The sequence below is a fragment of the Primulina tabacum genome, chromosome 1, assembly GCF_025594145.1.
Source record: "Primulina tabacum isolate GXHZ01 chromosome 1, ASM2559414v2, whole genome shotgun sequence".
NCBI lineage: Eukaryota > Viridiplantae > Streptophyta > Magnoliopsida > Lamiales > Gesneriaceae > Primulina > Primulina tabacum.
Genome location: NC_134550.1, coordinates 6,567,431 through 6,586,883, shown reverse-complemented (window position 1 = coordinate 6,586,883; position 19,453 = coordinate 6,567,431). Strand labels below are relative to the sequence as shown.

The 19,453-nt window shown below is 32.8% G+C and overlaps 3 protein-coding genes across 4 annotated transcripts; 2 read left to right on the top strand and 1 right to left on the bottom strand.

Moving 5' to 3' along the window:
• Positions 1-4,176: 4,176 nt before the first annotated feature.
• On the top strand, positions 4,177-8,637 carry LOC142537791 (serine/threonine protein phosphatase 2A 57 kDa regulatory subunit B' beta isoform-like). Its single transcript, XM_075643287.1, has 3 exons — positions 4,177-4,538; positions 4,679-5,982; positions 7,997-8,637. Exons 2-3 carry the CDS (start codon positions 4,849-4,851, stop codon positions 8,300-8,302), a joined length of 1,440 nt encoding a protein of 479 aa, XP_075499402.1. The 5' UTR covers positions 4,177-4,538; positions 4,679-4,848; the 3' UTR covers positions 8,303-8,637.
• A 689-nt stretch (positions 8,638-9,326) lies between these two features.
• On the bottom strand, positions 9,327-14,445 carry LOC142537783 (putative pectate lyase 12). The gene is made up of 5 exons (XM_075643281.1): positions 13,858-14,445; positions 12,468-13,185; positions 12,159-12,350; positions 11,293-11,498; positions 9,327-9,611 (listed from the first exon to the last, which is right to left on the bottom strand). Exons 1-5 carry the CDS (start codon positions 13,992-13,994, stop codon positions 9,401-9,403), a joined length of 1,464 nt encoding a protein of 487 aa, XP_075499396.1. The 5' UTR covers positions 13,995-14,445; the 3' UTR covers positions 9,327-9,400.
• A 1,350-nt stretch (positions 14,446-15,795) lies between these two features.
• LOC142537773 (uncharacterized) lies at positions 15,796-18,770 on the top strand. 2 transcript variants are annotated; one of them, XM_075643273.1, is made up of 10 exons: positions 15,796-16,057; positions 16,513-16,673; positions 16,762-16,799; positions 16,920-17,028; positions 17,142-17,165; positions 17,272-17,340; positions 17,428-17,469; positions 17,679-17,775; positions 17,865-17,916; positions 18,036-18,770. In XM_075643273.1, the coding sequence occupies exons 1-10, from the start codon at positions 16,000-16,002 to the stop codon at positions 18,340-18,342; spliced, it is 957 nt and encodes a 318-aa protein (XP_075499388.1). In that variant the 5' UTR covers positions 15,796-15,999; the 3' UTR covers positions 18,343-18,770. The 2 variants fall into 2 exon arrangements, with proteins under 2 accessions (XP_075499388.1, XP_075499385.1); XM_075643270.1 differs by having other exon boundaries at positions 17,670-17,775.
• Positions 18,771-19,453: the final 683 nt, after the last annotated feature.

Below are 19,453 nucleotides of genomic sequence, written 5' to 3'. Positions count from 1 at the left end.
AAATTTGTGTGAGACGGTCTCACAGGTCGTATTTTGTGATACGAATATCTTATTTGGGTCATCCATGAAAAAAATATTACTTTTTATGCTAAGAGTATTACTTTTTATTGTGAATATCGGTAGGATTGACCCGTCTCACAGATAAAGATTCGTGAAACTCTCTCACAAGAGACCTACTCTATTTCAAAAATGTAAAATAACCAATATATTTATTTTTTAAAATAATATTTCCATCAATCAAACACCATATCCTGCTTTACAAAAAAAAAAAAAAATGAATACTTGTGATATAAAGGGAAATTTTGTAAATTGACTTGTTTAGGATTTTAGTTATGTAATTTATTGAAGTTATATTTTTATCTAGTAGTTTGAATTTTTTTAGTTTTGATCTTTTTTTCTGGTGGAAATCACTAATCGTATCGAATATTTCTTATTTGACATTTTTGATCTCCTATGTGGTTCACTGACGAAAATAAATCTTACATTATACATATTAATATATATTTAAAAAAACAAAACGACACCTAATATTTTTACAATGAAAGGAAAAACTTTTAATTTTCTTTTATTTTTTCTTAGGTAGATTAAGACATGAGCCACATAGAAAAATATCAGTGTCAAATAACAATATTCGGTAGATTTAATAACTTCGAACAAAAAAGGACCAAGATAGAAAAGAAAAAAAAACAAGCCAACTACATGAATAAAATTACAAATATAATTTATTTAAGCGTATGAGGATCAGAAGGAGACACAATACTCTGTTCCACGCAGTTATCTAAAGCATGCGCTATATTTTATTCAAACAAGTCTCGTTTGCACGAATTATTAAAAATTAAACGCACTAAACATTATGCATAAAAAATAATAAATCACAAAAACAAAACATTTGATTATATTTATTTTTAATTAACAATAAATTGTTTTAATTATTTATCGTCATATATATATATATATATATATATTGTTGATATTTTTTTAAAAAAAAAATAGACGATCATGGTGTTTGTGTGTGATTTGTTGTATTTGTTTATAAATATTGTTTAATTTTTAATAAATCGTACAAACAAATTTTATTTGAGCAAAGTATATCACTTTTTCGAACAATCCAACCTCCCTCCAACACATTTTCTTCGTCAAATAAAATTTTCACATGGTTCAATTTCGGGGTAGCTTCGATGCTACATGTGGGGCATTGTCCCCACATGGTTTGGATGGACAAGATTCACACATATGTGATTTTAAAAAAATTAGTGGATCCATGTATGCGTGGCTAAATTTGGGTCCTTGATTCTATCACGGGATAGTGCCCCTACATGTATGATGAAATCAACCCAATTTCGGTGATGTATATATTCGTCTTATCCTCATTAAAATTTAATAAAAATTCGAATTACAATGAAATAAAGGTAGTATTGATCAATTTTGAGGAGGAAAATCTTTGATTTTGTTTTGCGCTTTATTTCTATGTTTAACATAACTATTTGAGCAAACGAAAACCCTCGATTGCAGCTAATAAAGAAATACGTAAAAGTGGTCAAAAAAATATGGAGGAAAAAAAAAAAAAAAGGAAAAAAATGTAAAAGTGAGGTGTGAGTAATTGCATAAATTCTAGAGAAACCTACATTTTTGCCAAATTGGGATATCGTGTTACGTAAGGTTCTTGCTGGTTAACTCAAATTAGCATGTAAATCATTTAATTTGCGTACCTAAACTATCTTGAAAATACTAACAAAATTGGTATAAGTGTTACGTGGTGTATTCAATTCAGATTTTTGATGACTTTTAATGACTTTTTCAAATGATATACTTTTATGGATTTGATAGATTTTTATTGACTTTTACAGAATCTCACAGATTTATAAACAGATTTATGTGGATTCATGTAGACATTTTTGCAAGATTTTTATAGACTTTTGTGGACTTTTTTTTTTTTATAGAATTTTATAAATTTTGTACTTAATTATAACATATTATTTTTTTTATTAATTTCTTTGAACCAATAATTAATTGACATATATAACATAATCATTTTAAATAATTTTTCAATATTTATATTAATAAATAAATTTACTTATTTAAAAGTTAAATAATTTAGTCCTTACATGTATATATATTTGGGTTTGTATGTATGTTTGTAAATTTTTTAAAATACATCAATTGATTAATCTGTAACCTTGTTTTTAAATTGATAATATACATGTGAAAAAAATATTATTTAGTATTGTATGAATATAATTTTGTATAAAAATATCATAGCTTACATATTAATTGAAAATGCTAAAATGAATTTAAAAAATAATGTTTGTTACAATAGTATTCAATTATTAAGAATCAAGCAACATTTTTTTGGATCATCTTTTATTATATTGAATATTACATTAATTTGTATAAATCATAAATTAAAAACAAAATTAATTCTAGAATTCAAAATTTCCTGTGATATTAAAATGAAAAATTATTAAATGAACAATCAGCAAAAAAATGAAAAATTTGAAAAGCAAAAATGAAAATATATATAAAGATACACTTCGAAAATTTGAGAGAGTGATAGAGATAGATGAGAGAAGAAAAGATAAGAAGAGAGTTGATGTGAAGCGACATAGAGATAAATAAATAGCTTGTGTATGAGTTAGAAGTTTTAAAAATACATCCAAATCTCTGGGTTGAACCAAATACAATTTTTTTACAATTTATAGTTGTACCTTATGCTTTAATGTTTGTATGTTAATGAATTTCATGAAATTATTAAAAATCTATGAAAAAATTGAATATCTATAGACTTTTATAAATTTTTTAAAAGTTAAAGTTGAATACCACTTGACTTTTTAAAACTCTATGAAGGTCTATTTTGAATATCACTGGACTTCTATAGAGTATGTAATTGAATACATCTAGATTTTTAAAATCTACAAAATTAATTAAAAATCAATAAATCTGCTATATTGAATACACCCCCTTAGTGTGTGTACCATCAAAAGAAAAATCAAACACTATATCTATTATTTAGTTTGGGGATATCGTGTTCTTTTCTGGTGATATGCAATTTGATTTATTCATACATTAAAAGCGAAAATAGGTGAGTTGATATGTATATGATCAAATGATTGTCGTTTTACCAAAAATTAACCTTAAATTTTTAAACCCTACATTTTATTTGTGTTAATCCACACGAAATTGTGTCAATGCTTTGAATTTCTAATATCTTATTTCTCAATTCTCAATCCTATTGAACAATAAGTTATGCTTGTACAAAATTTTAGGGGCCACTCGATAAACCTACAAAATCATTACAAAACTACCAAGATATTGGAGTAACAAGTAGCACTTTTCCTATGTCAATATAAATATGTGTGTGTGTATATATATATATATATATATATATATATATATATTTATGTCAAAATTATTACTTTTAATATTATGCATGGGTCGGATCAATCCGTTTTACGAATATGTATATGTGAGACGCTTTCACAATAGATCTACTTATATATATATATAATAATAATATAATAATAATAATAATAATAATAATAAATTAATTGAAACTAAAAATAAATCATCAAATAGATTTAAGACAAAAACTTGTGTGAGACGGTCTCACGGGCCGTATTTTATGAGACATATATCTTATTTGGGTCATCCATGAAAAATTATTACTTTTTATGTTAAGAGTATTACTTTTTATTGTGAATATCGGTAGAGTTGACCCGTCTCACAGATAAATATTCGTGTGACCGTCTCACAAGAGATTTACTCAAGATTTAAAATATGTAGTTTAGCAATTTTATTATCAAAAATATAATTTCTTAACCAATTTACTACCATAAAGTAGGATAGAATCACAATAACTATTGATTTCATTTTATGAGCTGCATTATTATTTTATAAAAAATCTCGAGATTATATTGAGTTTAAGAATTGCTAGAGAAGATATTTTGTCATTATTTAGAATAATTATTTAAGTAGGATGATTTATTTTTTTCCAAAATTTATTTTATTTTATTTTATAATTTTCTTTAGAATTTTAAATCATGGGGGATAGATGCCTCAAACTGAAATTATTCAAAACTACTGATATAATATAATATAGTATAGTGTTGTTAGTGTGTGTATATATTTGAAACTGCTGATTGTTTCAAAAATCGTCGTAAATTTTTTTGAAATATTTCACAGCTCGAAGAACAGTACAAGAGTATCGATCGTAGTGTAACGTACGTTCGGAAATTATTATTTTTTTCTTCATTGTTGGTTTCAGAAAATAGTTCCAAAAAATCTTGTTTTAAAAGTTTCATATAATAATAATTTGATTTTTGTCTATTGTTCTGGTATTGTTCTTCCCTCCCTTTTCGGATCTTTCCTTTCCCAGATTGAAACACGCAAAATTCTTTCCCTACTCTCGCTCTCAATCTGTTTCTCTATGATCTGAACGACCATTGTTTCATGGTATAGCACCACATTTCCCATGGCTTAGTTATTTTCTTGGCAAGATTTTTCAGTCTGTTTTCTTGATTTCTTGGCATCCCATTTACAAGGTATCACCTGTTTTCTGATTTCATGTCAATCTGTGTTGTACAATGAATGTCTATTTTCTTTATTGGGTGATGGTTATGTTTGATTTTGTGATTTGAATTTAGTTGTATTTTCTCTTTTTTGTTTTCTGTTCTTGTTTCAGGGTGCAGATTTGTTTATGTACTGTTTGTATTGGAATTTTGTGGAACAATGAAAGGGAAATGGAGTAAAAAAAAATAATTGGGGAGTAAGGTGTTAGTGTTCCTGACCGTGGTTATCGGGTTCTGTTGTTTTTGTGCTTCTGGTTTGTGATCTGGGTGAGAGTGTTTAATAATGTTTAACAAAATTATGAAAAGAGGGCAAAGAAAGCCCTCGAAATCATCGGAAGCAATCGAGGCTCCGATACCAACTGCAACGCCTCCCAATGTGATTGTTAATCATGCATCCCGAACGGCAGTTGCCACAGCGCAGCCTGCGGGTCTTGCCACTGTTCCGCAGAACACCGGGGTAGTTGAGGTTTTGCCGTTGTTGAAGGATGTCCCACTAGCCGAGCGTCACGTGATATTCATCCGAAAAGCTCAAGTCTGTTGTGTTTTCTTTGATTTTTCCGATACGATGAAATCTGCACGTGAGAAGGAGATCAAGAGGCAAACCCTTTCAGAGCTTGTTGACTTAGTGCAATCGGGCTCGTGTAAAATGAATGAGATAATGCAGGAGGATTTGGTCAAGATGATATCTTTGAATATCTTCCGGAGCTTGCCACCCGCATCACATGAGAATACTGGATCAGAGGGTGGAGATCCGGAGGAGGATGAGATGTTCATGGATCCTACCTGGCCTCACTTGCAACTTGTTTATGAGTTACTTTTGCGATACATTGTGTCATCTGATATGGACACTAAAGTTGCCAAGAGGTATCTTGATCACTCATTTGTCTTGAAATTACTTGATTTGTTTGACTCTGAGGACCTGAGGGAGAGAGAGTATTTGAAGACCATTCTTCACCGGATATATGGGAAATTCATGGTTCATAGACCCTTTATAAGGAATGCAATAAACAACATCTTTTACAGGTTTATATTTGAGACAGAGAGGTTCAGTGGGACTGGTGAGCTATTGGAGATTTTTGGAAGTATAATAAATGGTTTTGCGTTGCCAATGAAAGAAGAACATAAGTTATTTCTTGTACGTGCACTTATTCCTTTGCACAAGCCAAAATGTGTTTCAACATACCATCAGCATTTGTCCTATTGTTTAACACAATTTGTCGAGAAAGACTACAGGTTGGCCGATACTGTCATTAAGGGGGTGCTGAAGTATTGGCCAATCACAAATTGTGGAAAGGAGGTTCTCTTCCTTGGAGAACTAGAAGAGATATTGGAGGTCACACAACCTGCGGAATTCCAACGTTGTATGGTTCCTCTGTTTAGGCAAATTGGTCGTAGTCTCCGGAATTCACATTTCCAGGTATGAAAAATTGTTTTTTTTACATTTCACTATGTTAGTGTATTTGTGTTTCATTAAGCACAAAGAACTCCACTATGCTAGTCTTACAGGAGTAGCACTCTTTCTGTATACATTATTTCTATGAAAAAAATTCACTTCAGATTTCAGAAAATTTGACTCATGCTATTATCTGTATCTGCGGATATTGGATACAATAGACTTGATAGAGTACAAGTACCGGATATGTGATATATTTTAGACACAAAGAATGAGTTCTGAGCGACTTAGAGAAGCTAAATTTACTGTATCTGTTAAGAATTTAGTGTATTCCTTTTCCTTGTATTTTTTAGTTATGTGTGTATTAGCTAATTTGTATTGGAGAAGTGTTCTTGCCAACAAGCAACATGAAACTTCATATTTTTTAGACATTTTGAGTGAACATATTTATCATGCTTAATCCATGCCTTAGTTTTCCTAGTTTAGGAAAGGAAAACAAGTTTGGATGCGCCTTTCAGTTGATTTAGGCCAAAACGAGATTAAATCTGGGTGATACATATTTGGAATCTTTGCTTACCTAGTTGATGAAGAACATAATGGTGATAAACTTAACGAATTAAGACAGCTATATTGTTTCGATTTTATATGTTGTTTGCCTGTATGATCTGGAATATATGACATCACTGGCATATCTTTTAATTCAATTTTCATAAATTTCTTATTATTGGATTATAAGTTGGGTTTATAATGGTTGACACAAACATGTACACTCATATACATGTATAAAAAACTAGATATACATGTGAACGTGTATATTTATATTTTAAAATATATAAAATATTTGGATTCTCTTATAAGGCATTTTAATTGTTTTAGACTTTTTGGTATCTGTATCTGTATCATGATGTATTGAAGTCCCTGCATCATATCTGTTCGTCGTAGTTATTTGGTTTTCATGATATACCCCAGTTATTTGATGGAAAGAAAGTGGTCTATGCGATGGATTGGGAAAATTTTCCTTCTCTATGACTTCATAAATGTTTTGAAAGTCAATCTTTGCATTTAAAACCTATGATCACTTTTATTTCTTTGATTTGCATAAGAGCATTCGACTTTTATTAATAAAATCTGCCAGTGGACTGTCTATCTTACATTGATGGATTCGACTGGATTTCGATTGTTTCTTTGTTTTCTTTTCATTTAACTTCTTTGTCATATCCATGAGTGGGCTGCTCAGAGTGCTCCAAAAGTCTTCCGGAGCATCTTTATTTGTATATTTTTATGCTGATATGAAGCCCGAAATGATTTACTGAATTAGGGAAGATTACTTCAAACATACTTAGATTGAAATAAGGATTGAGGAAGGGAAGGATAGAAGTTTTATAAAGTTTATGGTTCTAAGTTGCCGTTCTGGACTTAGGAGGCACATTTTGCAATGTATGTCAGATTTTGAGCAAGATGCTTTGTGTTGTGATTGATTCCTGAGAGATTAGTCCTCTTGCCTTCATAGATTTCCCACTGAACACTGGAGATTAATGCTTTGGCACTCTTGGTGCAAAAGAATTGCATAAGTGCAGTTTGTGCACCGCTTTTGTGGCAGATTTTGGTTTTTGATTTCTCAAAATATATGGGAAAAAGCATGGTGAGTGAAACTTTCGTACTGATTTGTTTTCCACTTATTTCCATTTATACAACCGTTTGTGCAAACACCTGCAACTTTGGAATAATAATAATAATCACTCTTACAACTTGTCTATGTTTAAAACTTCTACTTCAGCAAAACACATTCAATTAAGTGATATCTTCGAGTATATTAGTGCATATTTTATTTCGCTCGTCTCTGCGCATATAACAAACTGCATTTAGTTGTAGTGTCGTTGTATCTTTTTATGTTTGTCAAATATAAGTTTTTGTGTTCGTGAACGTTGCGAAGTTGCTATCTATACTGCACTTGTTTGGCCATGAACTCGCTCTTACAAATGCATTTCCGCCATTATGATTATCTATTGCTACTCAAATTTTAGTTGTTCGTCCACAGGTAGCAGAACGTGCTCTTTTTTGGTGGAACAACGAGCATATAGTAGGCCTGATTGCAGATAATCGACATTTTATTTTACCAATCATATTTGATGCATTAGAACATAATATACATAACCACTGGAACCAGGCAATAAATGGCTTGAGCTACAATGTTCGTAGAATGTTCCTGGAAATGGACACCAAGCTATTTGAACAGTGTCAGAGACGGCACGAGGAAAAGGAAGCCATGGCCGGAGGACTGGAAGAGCAACGCTTGCTAACTTGGAAGAGACTAGAAGAAGTTGCTGATCAAGCTAATGGTTGAGAAAACATTGTCTTTTTTTACTTATCTGTATGTGGATTTTTTGAATCCTACAGTGACAGAACTTCTGGAGTTGGCAAATCTATGTAGATTAGAACCAAATGGTTCAAGAAAATATATGAAGTATTTCTACTATCTTGTTTGGCTGTTTTATCATCGCTCAAATGGGGTATCAAATGACACCAAAAAAACCGAGCGAGTGGAAATGAGAATCATCCAGTAATGGGAGGTACGACGAATTCCATCGAATTGTTTTTCACATTTTCATTCATTAATAGTTATGTTTTTCCATCTTTCCATTTTTTATCCGACTATTGATACCAGTTCTGTAAAATCTTGAGTGTCGAGGCGATTCATCGATTTTTTTTATAAAATCTTGAGTGTCGAGGCGACTCTTGATCGTGTTTGTTTGTAAATGTCTCGTTTAGACAATCTGTACAAGGATGGTAATTCATGTGTTCTTTCTCCCGGATGTAGTTGAGCATAATGTATGGTTATTCTTGTCAAGTGTTGGACCTAAGAATGCACTCATTTCAACTTTAGGGGTGTCTCTGTAATTATTCCAAACTTCACGTGGTGTCTGAAAAGCTTGAAACAAAAGGAGAACAAATATGGCCGTCGACGAATATTCGACATTTTTATATAATTTTATGTTGTTTAACACAAATTTTATAATAATTAGAATACAAAAAAAAAAAAAATCATGTTATCCTTATCTCATATTTCATCCCCAAGCTAAATGATAATATGTTAATTTTAAAATACAGTGCGCAATTTTAAAATTTAGAAATTATTGTATATATATCTGAATAATATTAAATTATAATTTATTGGGAAAAAAAAAAGCAAAACAATTCATATGTTAATGTTCAAATAAAAGCAAAGTGTTGATTTTAGTCTGGTATGTATTGATGTATGCCGTTTTTAGTATATATGTTTTGATAAATTAATTATTATCTTATTATTATTTAATTTTTTAATCAATTTTAATCTTTTTAGTCAAAATCATGAAATTAAAAGATTAATATAATTTGGGAATAGAAAAAAATTCCCCCGTCGTTGATATATTTAATTGCAGTTTGAGTCAAATTTGTCCAGTAGCTATAGAAGTAAAGACAGGAGACCACCATGGTTGGTGTTGCTTACATACAAAATCATAATAAATTGAAGAGACAGAAACAATGCACCGGTCGGAGACGTTAGTGTTGCGGCGGAGCCACCCGCAAAATTCATTCCGAAGTAATCACCACCACCCGTGCCGCCTCCTCCGGTCATGGCCCCTCCACCGTATGATATGCTCACAGCATTGTCCCTAATTCATAACAAGCACAAAGCAATTTGGAATCACTAATTTCACAAGATTTTTTCCATTCCATATATATATATATATATATATATATATATATATATTAAATAGGTCTCTTGTGACACGGTGTTACGAATCTTTATTTGTGAGACGGATCAACCCTACCAATATTCACAATAAAAAAATAATACTCTTAACATAAAAAATAATATTTTTTCATGAATGATCCAAATAAATATCCGTCTTACAAAGTACGACCCGTGAGATCATCTCACACAAGTTTTTGTCTATATATGTATGCGATGGATCATGCAATATAGATAATGTTCTTTAATTTTACACAAAAATATACGAACATGAGTGAAAGAAAGACAAAAATAAGGATTGAAGCAACATGCATTTTCGTATTGAATGAACAGCCCTCATATTTTAATGGAAATTCATGTCATATTCCAAGGATCCGACGGCTAAAATTTCGTCATATCACAATTATATATCCTACACACATCTGATCCATCGGTCAAATATCTGAGGGCCACAAGGAACATGCATGTAGCAAGTTGCCCAGTGGGCCCAAACTATATAGGTCGCTTTAATGGGCCCCCCCACACAATTTCCAAAGCAAATGGCCCCACACCTATGGGCTGGAAAGCATACATCGGAGAATAAAAGTATCCACAAAATGTCACATAAACTGGCAAGGAGCTTCTTTCCATATTTATCTGTTTATTTTATTTTAATTATATATATATATATATATATATATATATATTAATGATAATTATAACAAAATAAACATGAATTTTACAAAGGAGGGAGAAAAACATTGAGCGGCAGTAAACATGATGATCATTACATTATTGGATTTCCCTTGTAATTTGTAACACACAATGCTCAACACACCTTGATCCTTTACGGCACCAACGAAACACGCTTTACGCTCAAGGAGCTTGTATAAGCACGCTACACGTCAAGGCACTTTTCTTCGCGCCTCGGAGACGCATTGCTTTTACGGGTGAAATGGGTAGCAAAGGTAGTGGTAAGCCTGGTATAGAGGGCTTAAAGAGTGCGGTGGATAAATTCTATAGCCAAGTCCCAAATTCAGAATCAAATCAATTACTATATATACCATACTTATCATTCTATGAAGGTGGGAAAAGTAAAACCTTTAGGAGCCGTCTTCAATTAAGTGGAAGACAGAGGGGTACTTGACACAAAAAGTGAAAAAGGAAAACTGTAAAAGATCCAAATGGACCAAATAAAATCCCAGCAAGTGGTTTGATCTCAGGAAAATCTCCAGCAATGGAGTGAGAAGACGATAAAACCCTCGATTCATGAGGTATAAAATAGCGATTGTTTTCGGTTTTAGGACTCAGTAGCAACTATATAGCAAAGATGTTGAGGGTAGAAAAGGTCACCAGCTATAGAATATTGCGAGGCATGTTGTTATCCGTTGTGTCTGTCAGATTGTTCTTTTAAACAAAAAAATTCTTCGAGTTCAATGTGGAATACACCTAAACCAGCAAGTTTCATCACTTTATTTTAAATTTCAAGGCCACCCTCGCCGAAAATCGATCCTTGTGTTCTTATGTTTTATCGTCATATCTAGTCAATATCAAGGGATACTGATGATAATCGTTAAAAAAACACGTATCAAAGGCAAGAAACTATAATACAGGCTGCATACCTGGGGCCACCAAGAACACCAGCATTCATGGTGAGTCTATCGATGAGGGACACAGATTTGGGCTCGACACTAGAGGCCTTGGCATATTGCATGCTCAGCCCTCCTCCCGATGGCACAAAGAATGCACCATTTACCATTATGTCCCCGTCTGTCCTCCAGTTCCAGTCGGACCAGTCTCCCTCGTTCGTGTCCACGCGTTTTGTAACCTATTCACATGTAGTTCCACATTCATTATCAAGATTACAAACATTTTTAAAGGAAATAATGTATTATACTTGAGAGATCATAAATATGATTCAACATCCAAAGAGTCTACTAGTTTATGATAAAATAAAAAGGTCAAATTCATGTACAATCGGACGAACAAAATAATTGTTCATGTAGAAATGTTGCTATGAAATCAAGATTTCATTGATCATATGGTAGAGCAAGAAAGGAACGAAATCATGTCCCAAGAATTCAGATTGTCATAATTACCACTTCAACACAACATTAGTAACATAATTCGGAAAAAGAAAAATGAAATATCACTTCCTTCTTGAGCCTGAAATTAAAGCACAAGGAAAACCATGCCTATCATGTTAAGTTGTTTAATTCAAACTGTCAAACGTCAGCAAATTAATAGACATTCAACTTGGAAAAGTTTCTTTATGAAAAGACATTATTTCCACATCAATACAACTTTTGTGATCACATAGGTCAATGCAAGTGATGTATCTCTTTTAACCGCCCCGACTAAACATATGGGTGACAGTTCAAATATTTGGTGATTAATACTCTACCGCATCGAGCACACGCCGCCTTGTATTTTATCAAGATACACACTGTAAATATTCAGCCAGTCGTATAAATTATTTAACAAATACCTCTTTAGCACTAGGATCTGTCGGTGCAGTATAACGATTGCCCTGACTATTAATCGTGGGATTACCACTTCCACCTATTGCATACATTTCCCATTGCGTAAAATCGTTGTTCACCACATGTATGTAGCCTCTCCTACACCTAGGCATCCTCTGCACAAGCCCCTCTCCAAAGTGATTAAAAGCTATTGTCACCTATTTAATCCGAAACAAGACAATTAACATTAGCATCATGAATATAATCACTCAAAACTCAAAGAAGCCATGAATTTATGTTTCATGACGACTCAAATGTAAAATCGAAAATCAGACCTGCATCCCGGAGTCTGGCAAGAACTTATCGTCGTGTCCTAACAACATAACCTCATCATGGTGAGAAAAATAGTTATTAGAAATGGTAATAGCAGTTGATCCCATAATGGCATCCACCAACCCATCTGTACAATGTGACAAAGCACAGTGATCAATCCAGATATTTCTGGACCCAAAGATCGAGATCCCATCGCCATCTGATTTTCCCCTCCACCCAATGTGAGTAGGACTCGACCGAATATTAGTATTCCCTGATGGCATACAATTGTAAACATGCACATTGTGGATGATCACATTACTAACATACTGCAATGTAATGCATCCATTGCCCGTGATTTGCACATTGGCACCACGCCCATCTATCGTTTTATAGCTATTGAACATCAACTCGTGTTTAAGCTTGATAACCATGTTTGATTGGAATACTATCCACAGGGGTTCATCTTGAATTACGGCGTGACGTAATGTGCCAGGGGTAGGGTTCACTGTGTCGTGATCTGAGGAATCGGTAACAACATAAAAGCGGCCGCCTTTGCCACCCATTGCCGACTGTCCAAATCCGATACCACAGTCGGCTAGTCGCTGGCGATTGGTTGACCAATTTGAGTCGCACTTCCAGCAGTCATCGATGGGGTTCCCCGTCAGACATTGAGACTGGTCATGGATTATTGGTGTTGAAAGCAGTATACTCCTTCTTGATATGGATTCATTTACTTTCCTATATGAGTATCACATTATTTCAGAAAACGTAGCAAACAACCGAGAGTACAAAATAATTCCAAAAGTAAATGAACAAAGCAGTAAAAGTAAATGAACGAAGCAGTAAAATTAGAAAACAGACTGAAGAAATATTAAAAACAGCAATTGCCAGTTTTTTTTTAAAAAAATGATTGCTAGATCAACAAACATGCAATGATTACGATGTTAAAGGGGGTAATATGCAGGCAGAAAATACCACAACATAACAGGGGAGAAATAGTAAAACATGGCAATACTAGAAATAGTTCACAGATCTTGAAATGCAAAAATAAGTTAAAATCCATTAAGCTATCACATAATATAATCCAAAAACATGGTGAAAAGAAAAATGTAGCAGAACAACAAAATAACCCGAGAAATAATTAAGACGTCCTGTAAATAGATGTGCCCAAAACACAATGCAGGAGCTCAACAAAGATCCAGACTGTTTAAAATTACAACAAAAGAACAAAACCCAGCTTCCTAAATCTCCAACAGAGTAAAACCTAGTAAATCCTCAAACATTCTACCCAGACAACAATGAAACTGCTCCAACAAGTAAAGCCCACAAGATTCAAAGCTTGATAAGTAAAATGCAACTGAAAAATGTACAAAAATTATATGTATTCATTTTTCAATATCTTATATGTACCTCTGCGTTTCTTGAACAACAGCATCAGGGTTGGGGTGTTGATGAGCGACGGTCAGATTCAAGAATCCAGCAGCGGAAATTGAGGAACAAATATAGGCTAAGAGACAAAACAAGATAATGGGATTTCGAAAAAGCATCTTTAAAATCAGAAAAATCACAATGCCGGAGGCAGAGCTAAAGATTTTCTTTTGTTCGCACTCGGTTTCTGAAACAAGTCTCGTTTTCTTGGAATCGGAATCCGGGAAATGCGAAGCTTACGCAGAGTAATCACTACAAATCCTACAAAGATTGCAGATGCGTAATTGTATTCACCTGGGATTACTTTAATAACGATTTCTTGATTAATTTCACCATGAAAGAGACAAAAGATCTGAGAGGAAGCAATGAAGAGAGAGAGAGAGTCTCAGTCTGCCGGCTGCAGCTCTCTGAAGCTCTCTGTTCACATTCCCAACTTGCTGACTAAATAGGGGTAAATCACTGTATAAAAAACTACCAAAAAAAGGTGATATCATGAAGAAATATTTTAAAAAGAAATGCCAATCCAGCAAAGTTTGATTTTTTAAAACTTTGGGCATTGATTATATAATAATTTTTTGGAGGAACTTTTGGGTTAGATTTTGGGTTCATACTGATGATTATTAAGAAGTTGGTTGGCCAAAGAAGGCTCCATCTGCTGTTCCTTTTGAACTTTTGAGGACCATTAATGACATCATCTCCATTAAATTTTTGTTTGTTCTTTATTTATATGTTATAAAATCAACATTTTTGTTTCATTTCGTGTTTGATTCAAAAGTTTTTATAATAATTTGAGTTAAAAAAATAGTTATATTATATTTATCTTTTATCTTATCATCTCGTCATTCATCATCTCTTGCCACGAGTCAAATGAATAATCACTGAAACATGTAAAATGTTTTACCAACCAATGTATAAATGATCTTATAACAACAAAAAAACTGCAAACATGTGTTAGACTAAAGTAGTGTCACATAACATCAAATAAGTCTCGTCGCGGTTCGATTCGAACCATGAATTTAAATTGAAATATCATCAAATAAAAAGTCAGTTCATTATTCATTTTTTTTATTATTTTGACTGTGATTTTATCTTACTTAAAGGTAAATATATTTATCACGTATTTCTTGAAAAAAAAAAACAACTAACATGACACATAAAAAGAAAACAAAGCATAAATTGATCGTTTGCATGAAACTACTGATGTAGTTGTCCATAATTAACCTTCACAACCACGTTGGCCTAAAATAAATTTAAAACAACTAATTTTCACCTAATAGAACAATAATTATCACATCATCATAATTCTTATCAATGTCAGAAAATAAAACCCGATTTCGACAAATTAGATGATAAAAATCTAAAATATGATATAAAAAATAAAGATATTCATGGGTCGATTCGGTTTTTGATTTTTTATTTCGTTTTTTTGGTTTCCGATTTTGAAAATGTATAATCCGATATCTGAAGTGTTTTCCTTCTATTCGTTTCGATTTTCTAACAACGGTTTGATTATTTCTATTCGATTTATTCGATTTTGATAAATATTTATATTAGTAATTAAAATATAATATATTAATTTTTTGTTAATTTTTTAGTAAAAATTTAAAACGTAAAATCTAAATAAATTAAATGAGTAACAATCAACTAACATTTAAAAAATTTCTTAATTCACTAAATATTATCTCATAAAATATATGATCTAAATAAATAAAATTATTAATTTGATTAAATTTTTGTTTTTTCGATCGATTAAGTTCAACAAATAAAATTTAAAATAAATTATATAAATTTTTGGATTTAATAATTATATCCGAATTAAAATTATATTTTGATTGAGTTTAATTTTCGATTTTTTCTATTTTATTCAAAAGTTTAATCACCCATTGTAAAACAGATAATTTTGAGCAGATGTTTTTGAAAATAAGCAGACAGAACCATATTTGTTGCCTCCCAACTTCAAATGTTTTGACGTCTCCCATTTTCAAAACTCCTCTCCTCATTCGAGGCGAACACTCTAAACACGCACTGATACACACACTTGCAGAGGAATGGCTGTACAATCGGCCACGAAGAGAGAAATTTAGAAGATCACAGCATAAGTCGAGAGATTGGGAACCCGCGGAGATGTCGAATTCGGACAGTTTTCTCATCCTCGAGACAGAGAAAGCTGGGAACATCGGAGGTTAATGTTTGAATCTAGTTTCGATGTTAACAGTCTGCTAGGGCTATTGGTTTACATTATTGCGGTGAATTTGGAAATTTTTTTATTGTCCATCTTGTCGCCCTTCAGTTGTTCGGGTTTATTTATCACGGGCATTCGTGTGAAGTGTATCTGTAGCTTAAAAATGCTTTTTTGTTCTTGAGGGTTCACTGGCGACAGATTTTTGCGAAGCAGATTAATCGCTTGATACAGATTGGGGGTGTAGGGATTACGATTTCGACAGAATGTGGGGTTAATTGTTTCGAGGAATTTGATAGCTAGAACTATACGATATTTGATAACTTTACACAGTTCAACATTGTCCCTTCTTTTATTTAAGTTATTTGGTGGCATTGGGACTTGTTCATTAGAGATCGTGTGCTGAATTGATTTTTGGGGTTAGATTTATCAAATCTAAAAGATTGGTTAATGGCCAGATAAAATTGTGAACGCAACAAAGCCATGTCCTGGAAGCATGGCACAGAGGCAGCTGGGAGACATTAGCAACTTGCCTCGAAAGCCTCGGCCAAAAATTAAAGCTGAGAAGTCGCAGCCTATGCAAACAACCACTAACAAACATATTGACCAGCTCCAGAAGGTTTAATTGTGCTATTTACGAGTTAAATTATTTCAAGATTGGCGGAGTTTATGTCTGTCTATAATTTACATTTATTTCTATGATTCAGGAAAACCTGGCTTTAAAGAAGATGTTGGTGCAGAGAAAGTATTTCTTCTTGGACCTGCTTACGATTGTCATTTCTTTTTGTTAGAAACTTATCTTTTCTGTGAATTAGCTTCTAATCGCATTATACTTATGGGATACCTTTATATTGTTATGTGCCAGCGAAATCATTGAAAAGAGTGGAATTGATTTGAATATGTTGAGAGCGAATGTGCTAAAATTGCAGGAACAGAATCATCAGCTAGCTTTTTCAAACTCACAATTTCTCGCGGTCTGTTATTTTTTATTTTTATTTTTTTATCATGTGAATTTATATTTATTGATTTTCTGAAAATTTTGATTCCAAATTGTGTTGACTTATATTACTTCTATTAAATTTTTCAGGAGTTAAATTCAGGGAAAGATCGGGTAGGTGCAATATCTTGAATGAATATTGCCTCTCAATGTCTATGATTTGACTCCATATGTTATCTGTATGGAACTAAAACTTTATGTGATATCTCCGTTGTTTCAGTTGAAAGCATTACAGCATGAGCTTGGATGCAAAAATGGTTTGTTTAAAGCTCTAAAACTGAAACTCGAGGTCGGTGTGTCTAAAGTCATAGCAGCCTGCTGCTAGCAAAATTGTCGTAGCATATCATCTTTAACCAGTTAGTCTGCTGTTACTCAGGAAGAAAAAAGAACAAATAGATGCCAAAATGCTGAGCCCGAGGTATGCAAAATGCAGTTTGAATTATTTATTTGTATTTTCCACCTGTGATACTTATTGATATGTGCATATTTGATGTAGCTATACATTGTTTTTTTTTTTATATATATGCAAACCTGTGCATACATCTGGTATTTCTATGTATCGCCGTCACCTACATCTTTATTTTTTATGATACATGCAGTAAATTTTCTGTTTTTGAGTGCCTTCAGGCGAAATTGAGAAAGTTTCGAGAGGAAGAGGTGTCCTCAAAAGAAGGTGAAGAACGTGAACAACCTCATAGTACCAAAAGGAGATTGCAATCAAACAGTGAGTAACTACCCTGGAAATACCACATATAAATATATTGAAGAAATCATGGTTTTATACAAATTGTTTCTCCTTTTGGTCATGCATAGGCTCCGCCTCTTCTGAGGAAGTACAATGTGACGGGAAGTCTGAAAATAAAAGGTTCTTTATTTCATTAAATTGCTGTCAAATGTGGTTTGTATATGCTATAGAGAAACTTTTGTTTGATTATTTCCCTGTCCTTGACTTTTGGTCCCTTTTGGGTTGGTTTGTTGAGCCAGGACCATTGTGAGGAGGCAATCTACCAGATTCAAAAAGGCAGAATCAAAACCAATTGAGAATTTGAATGATGAAGATGGTACCAATTTTTCGAAACTTGTATCGCCTGATAATCAGGATCTAGAGGATGGCCCAATTTTTGTGATCGAATCATTAAAACATGAAGATAAAGAATGCATTTCTGACCTTCAATATGACTCTCAAGAATTAGAAAGATCGTATCAATGCAGGCCATCACGCGTAGCAGCCAGAAAGGTTCAATCCTACAAGGAGATTCCATTAAATGTCAAAATGCGCAGACCTGAGTAAAGGCTTATTTCTCTTTCCAACTTTTAGCTAAGAACATTGCATGGCCTCTGGCTAACCTGACAACGCATATCAAATATCTGTCTCCCTGCACATGCAAAAACCATATTTTCTGGTTGTATTTTTCATCCGAGTAACTGAAATCTTGTGAGATCTGATGACAATCCTTTACTGTGCATTACAAAAACACATCCTGATAAAATTTTAGGTTAAAGATGTTAATGTGCTTGTGAGTTTGACTAGGTAGGTTAGTTTGACATGAGAACCAAATTGCATCGATACTTTGTGGGATTTGCGAAATATAATTCTAATCCAGTGGCTGTATACAATGTTCTAAATTTCTATATGCATGCAATCTTCTTTTCTGCATTACCCTGTGTTGAATTTAAACTTTAGGATGGATTGCAATATTAAAGGTAAGTATCATCATGTTTTTGCCTCCTATTGAGTATTGGTTGATATCCCGTTGGCTATGGCATTATAAATCGTCTTCTACTCCTGATGTTATAATTTCTAGATGGTTGTGTAGTGACCGGCCGTCTCCCTTCTTAAGTTTGTTGGACTCATAGAGCGGAGTCAAACATACAGTCTTTTTCATTTGATTAGCATTTTTAAAAATCAAGGGTCTGCATTTGGTTGGTTTTGGTTCGATGGAACCGAAATGCAAAAAACCAAGCAGAACATTTCTATTGATCAATCTCATCATAAATGAAAATGGAACGATTCGAATAGGTTTTCAACTGTTGTTTCCATCGAAAAACTTACATAAAGGGCTTCCTAAGCTTCTTCTCATTTTAGATGTGCGTAATTTCTGGTGTAAGAAGATGATGCAAATTATCTTTGTTTCATAGATTTGCTATCTGAATACAGCTTACAAATATTTGGATAAATTAATTATTGATATAATAAAATTGATGAAATTAACGATTTCTTCGATTATTTAGATTTTATCAAATTTCTTCACCCAGGCATTGAATTCATATCAAACTAGTTTACACTAATATTGTTGTGGGGACCCGGACGCTAATCATGTTCTTAATCACTTTCTGGGAATAATTAATCAATTAAAATAAACATGGTTTAATTTTTTTTTTAAAATACGAGAGTACGCAGC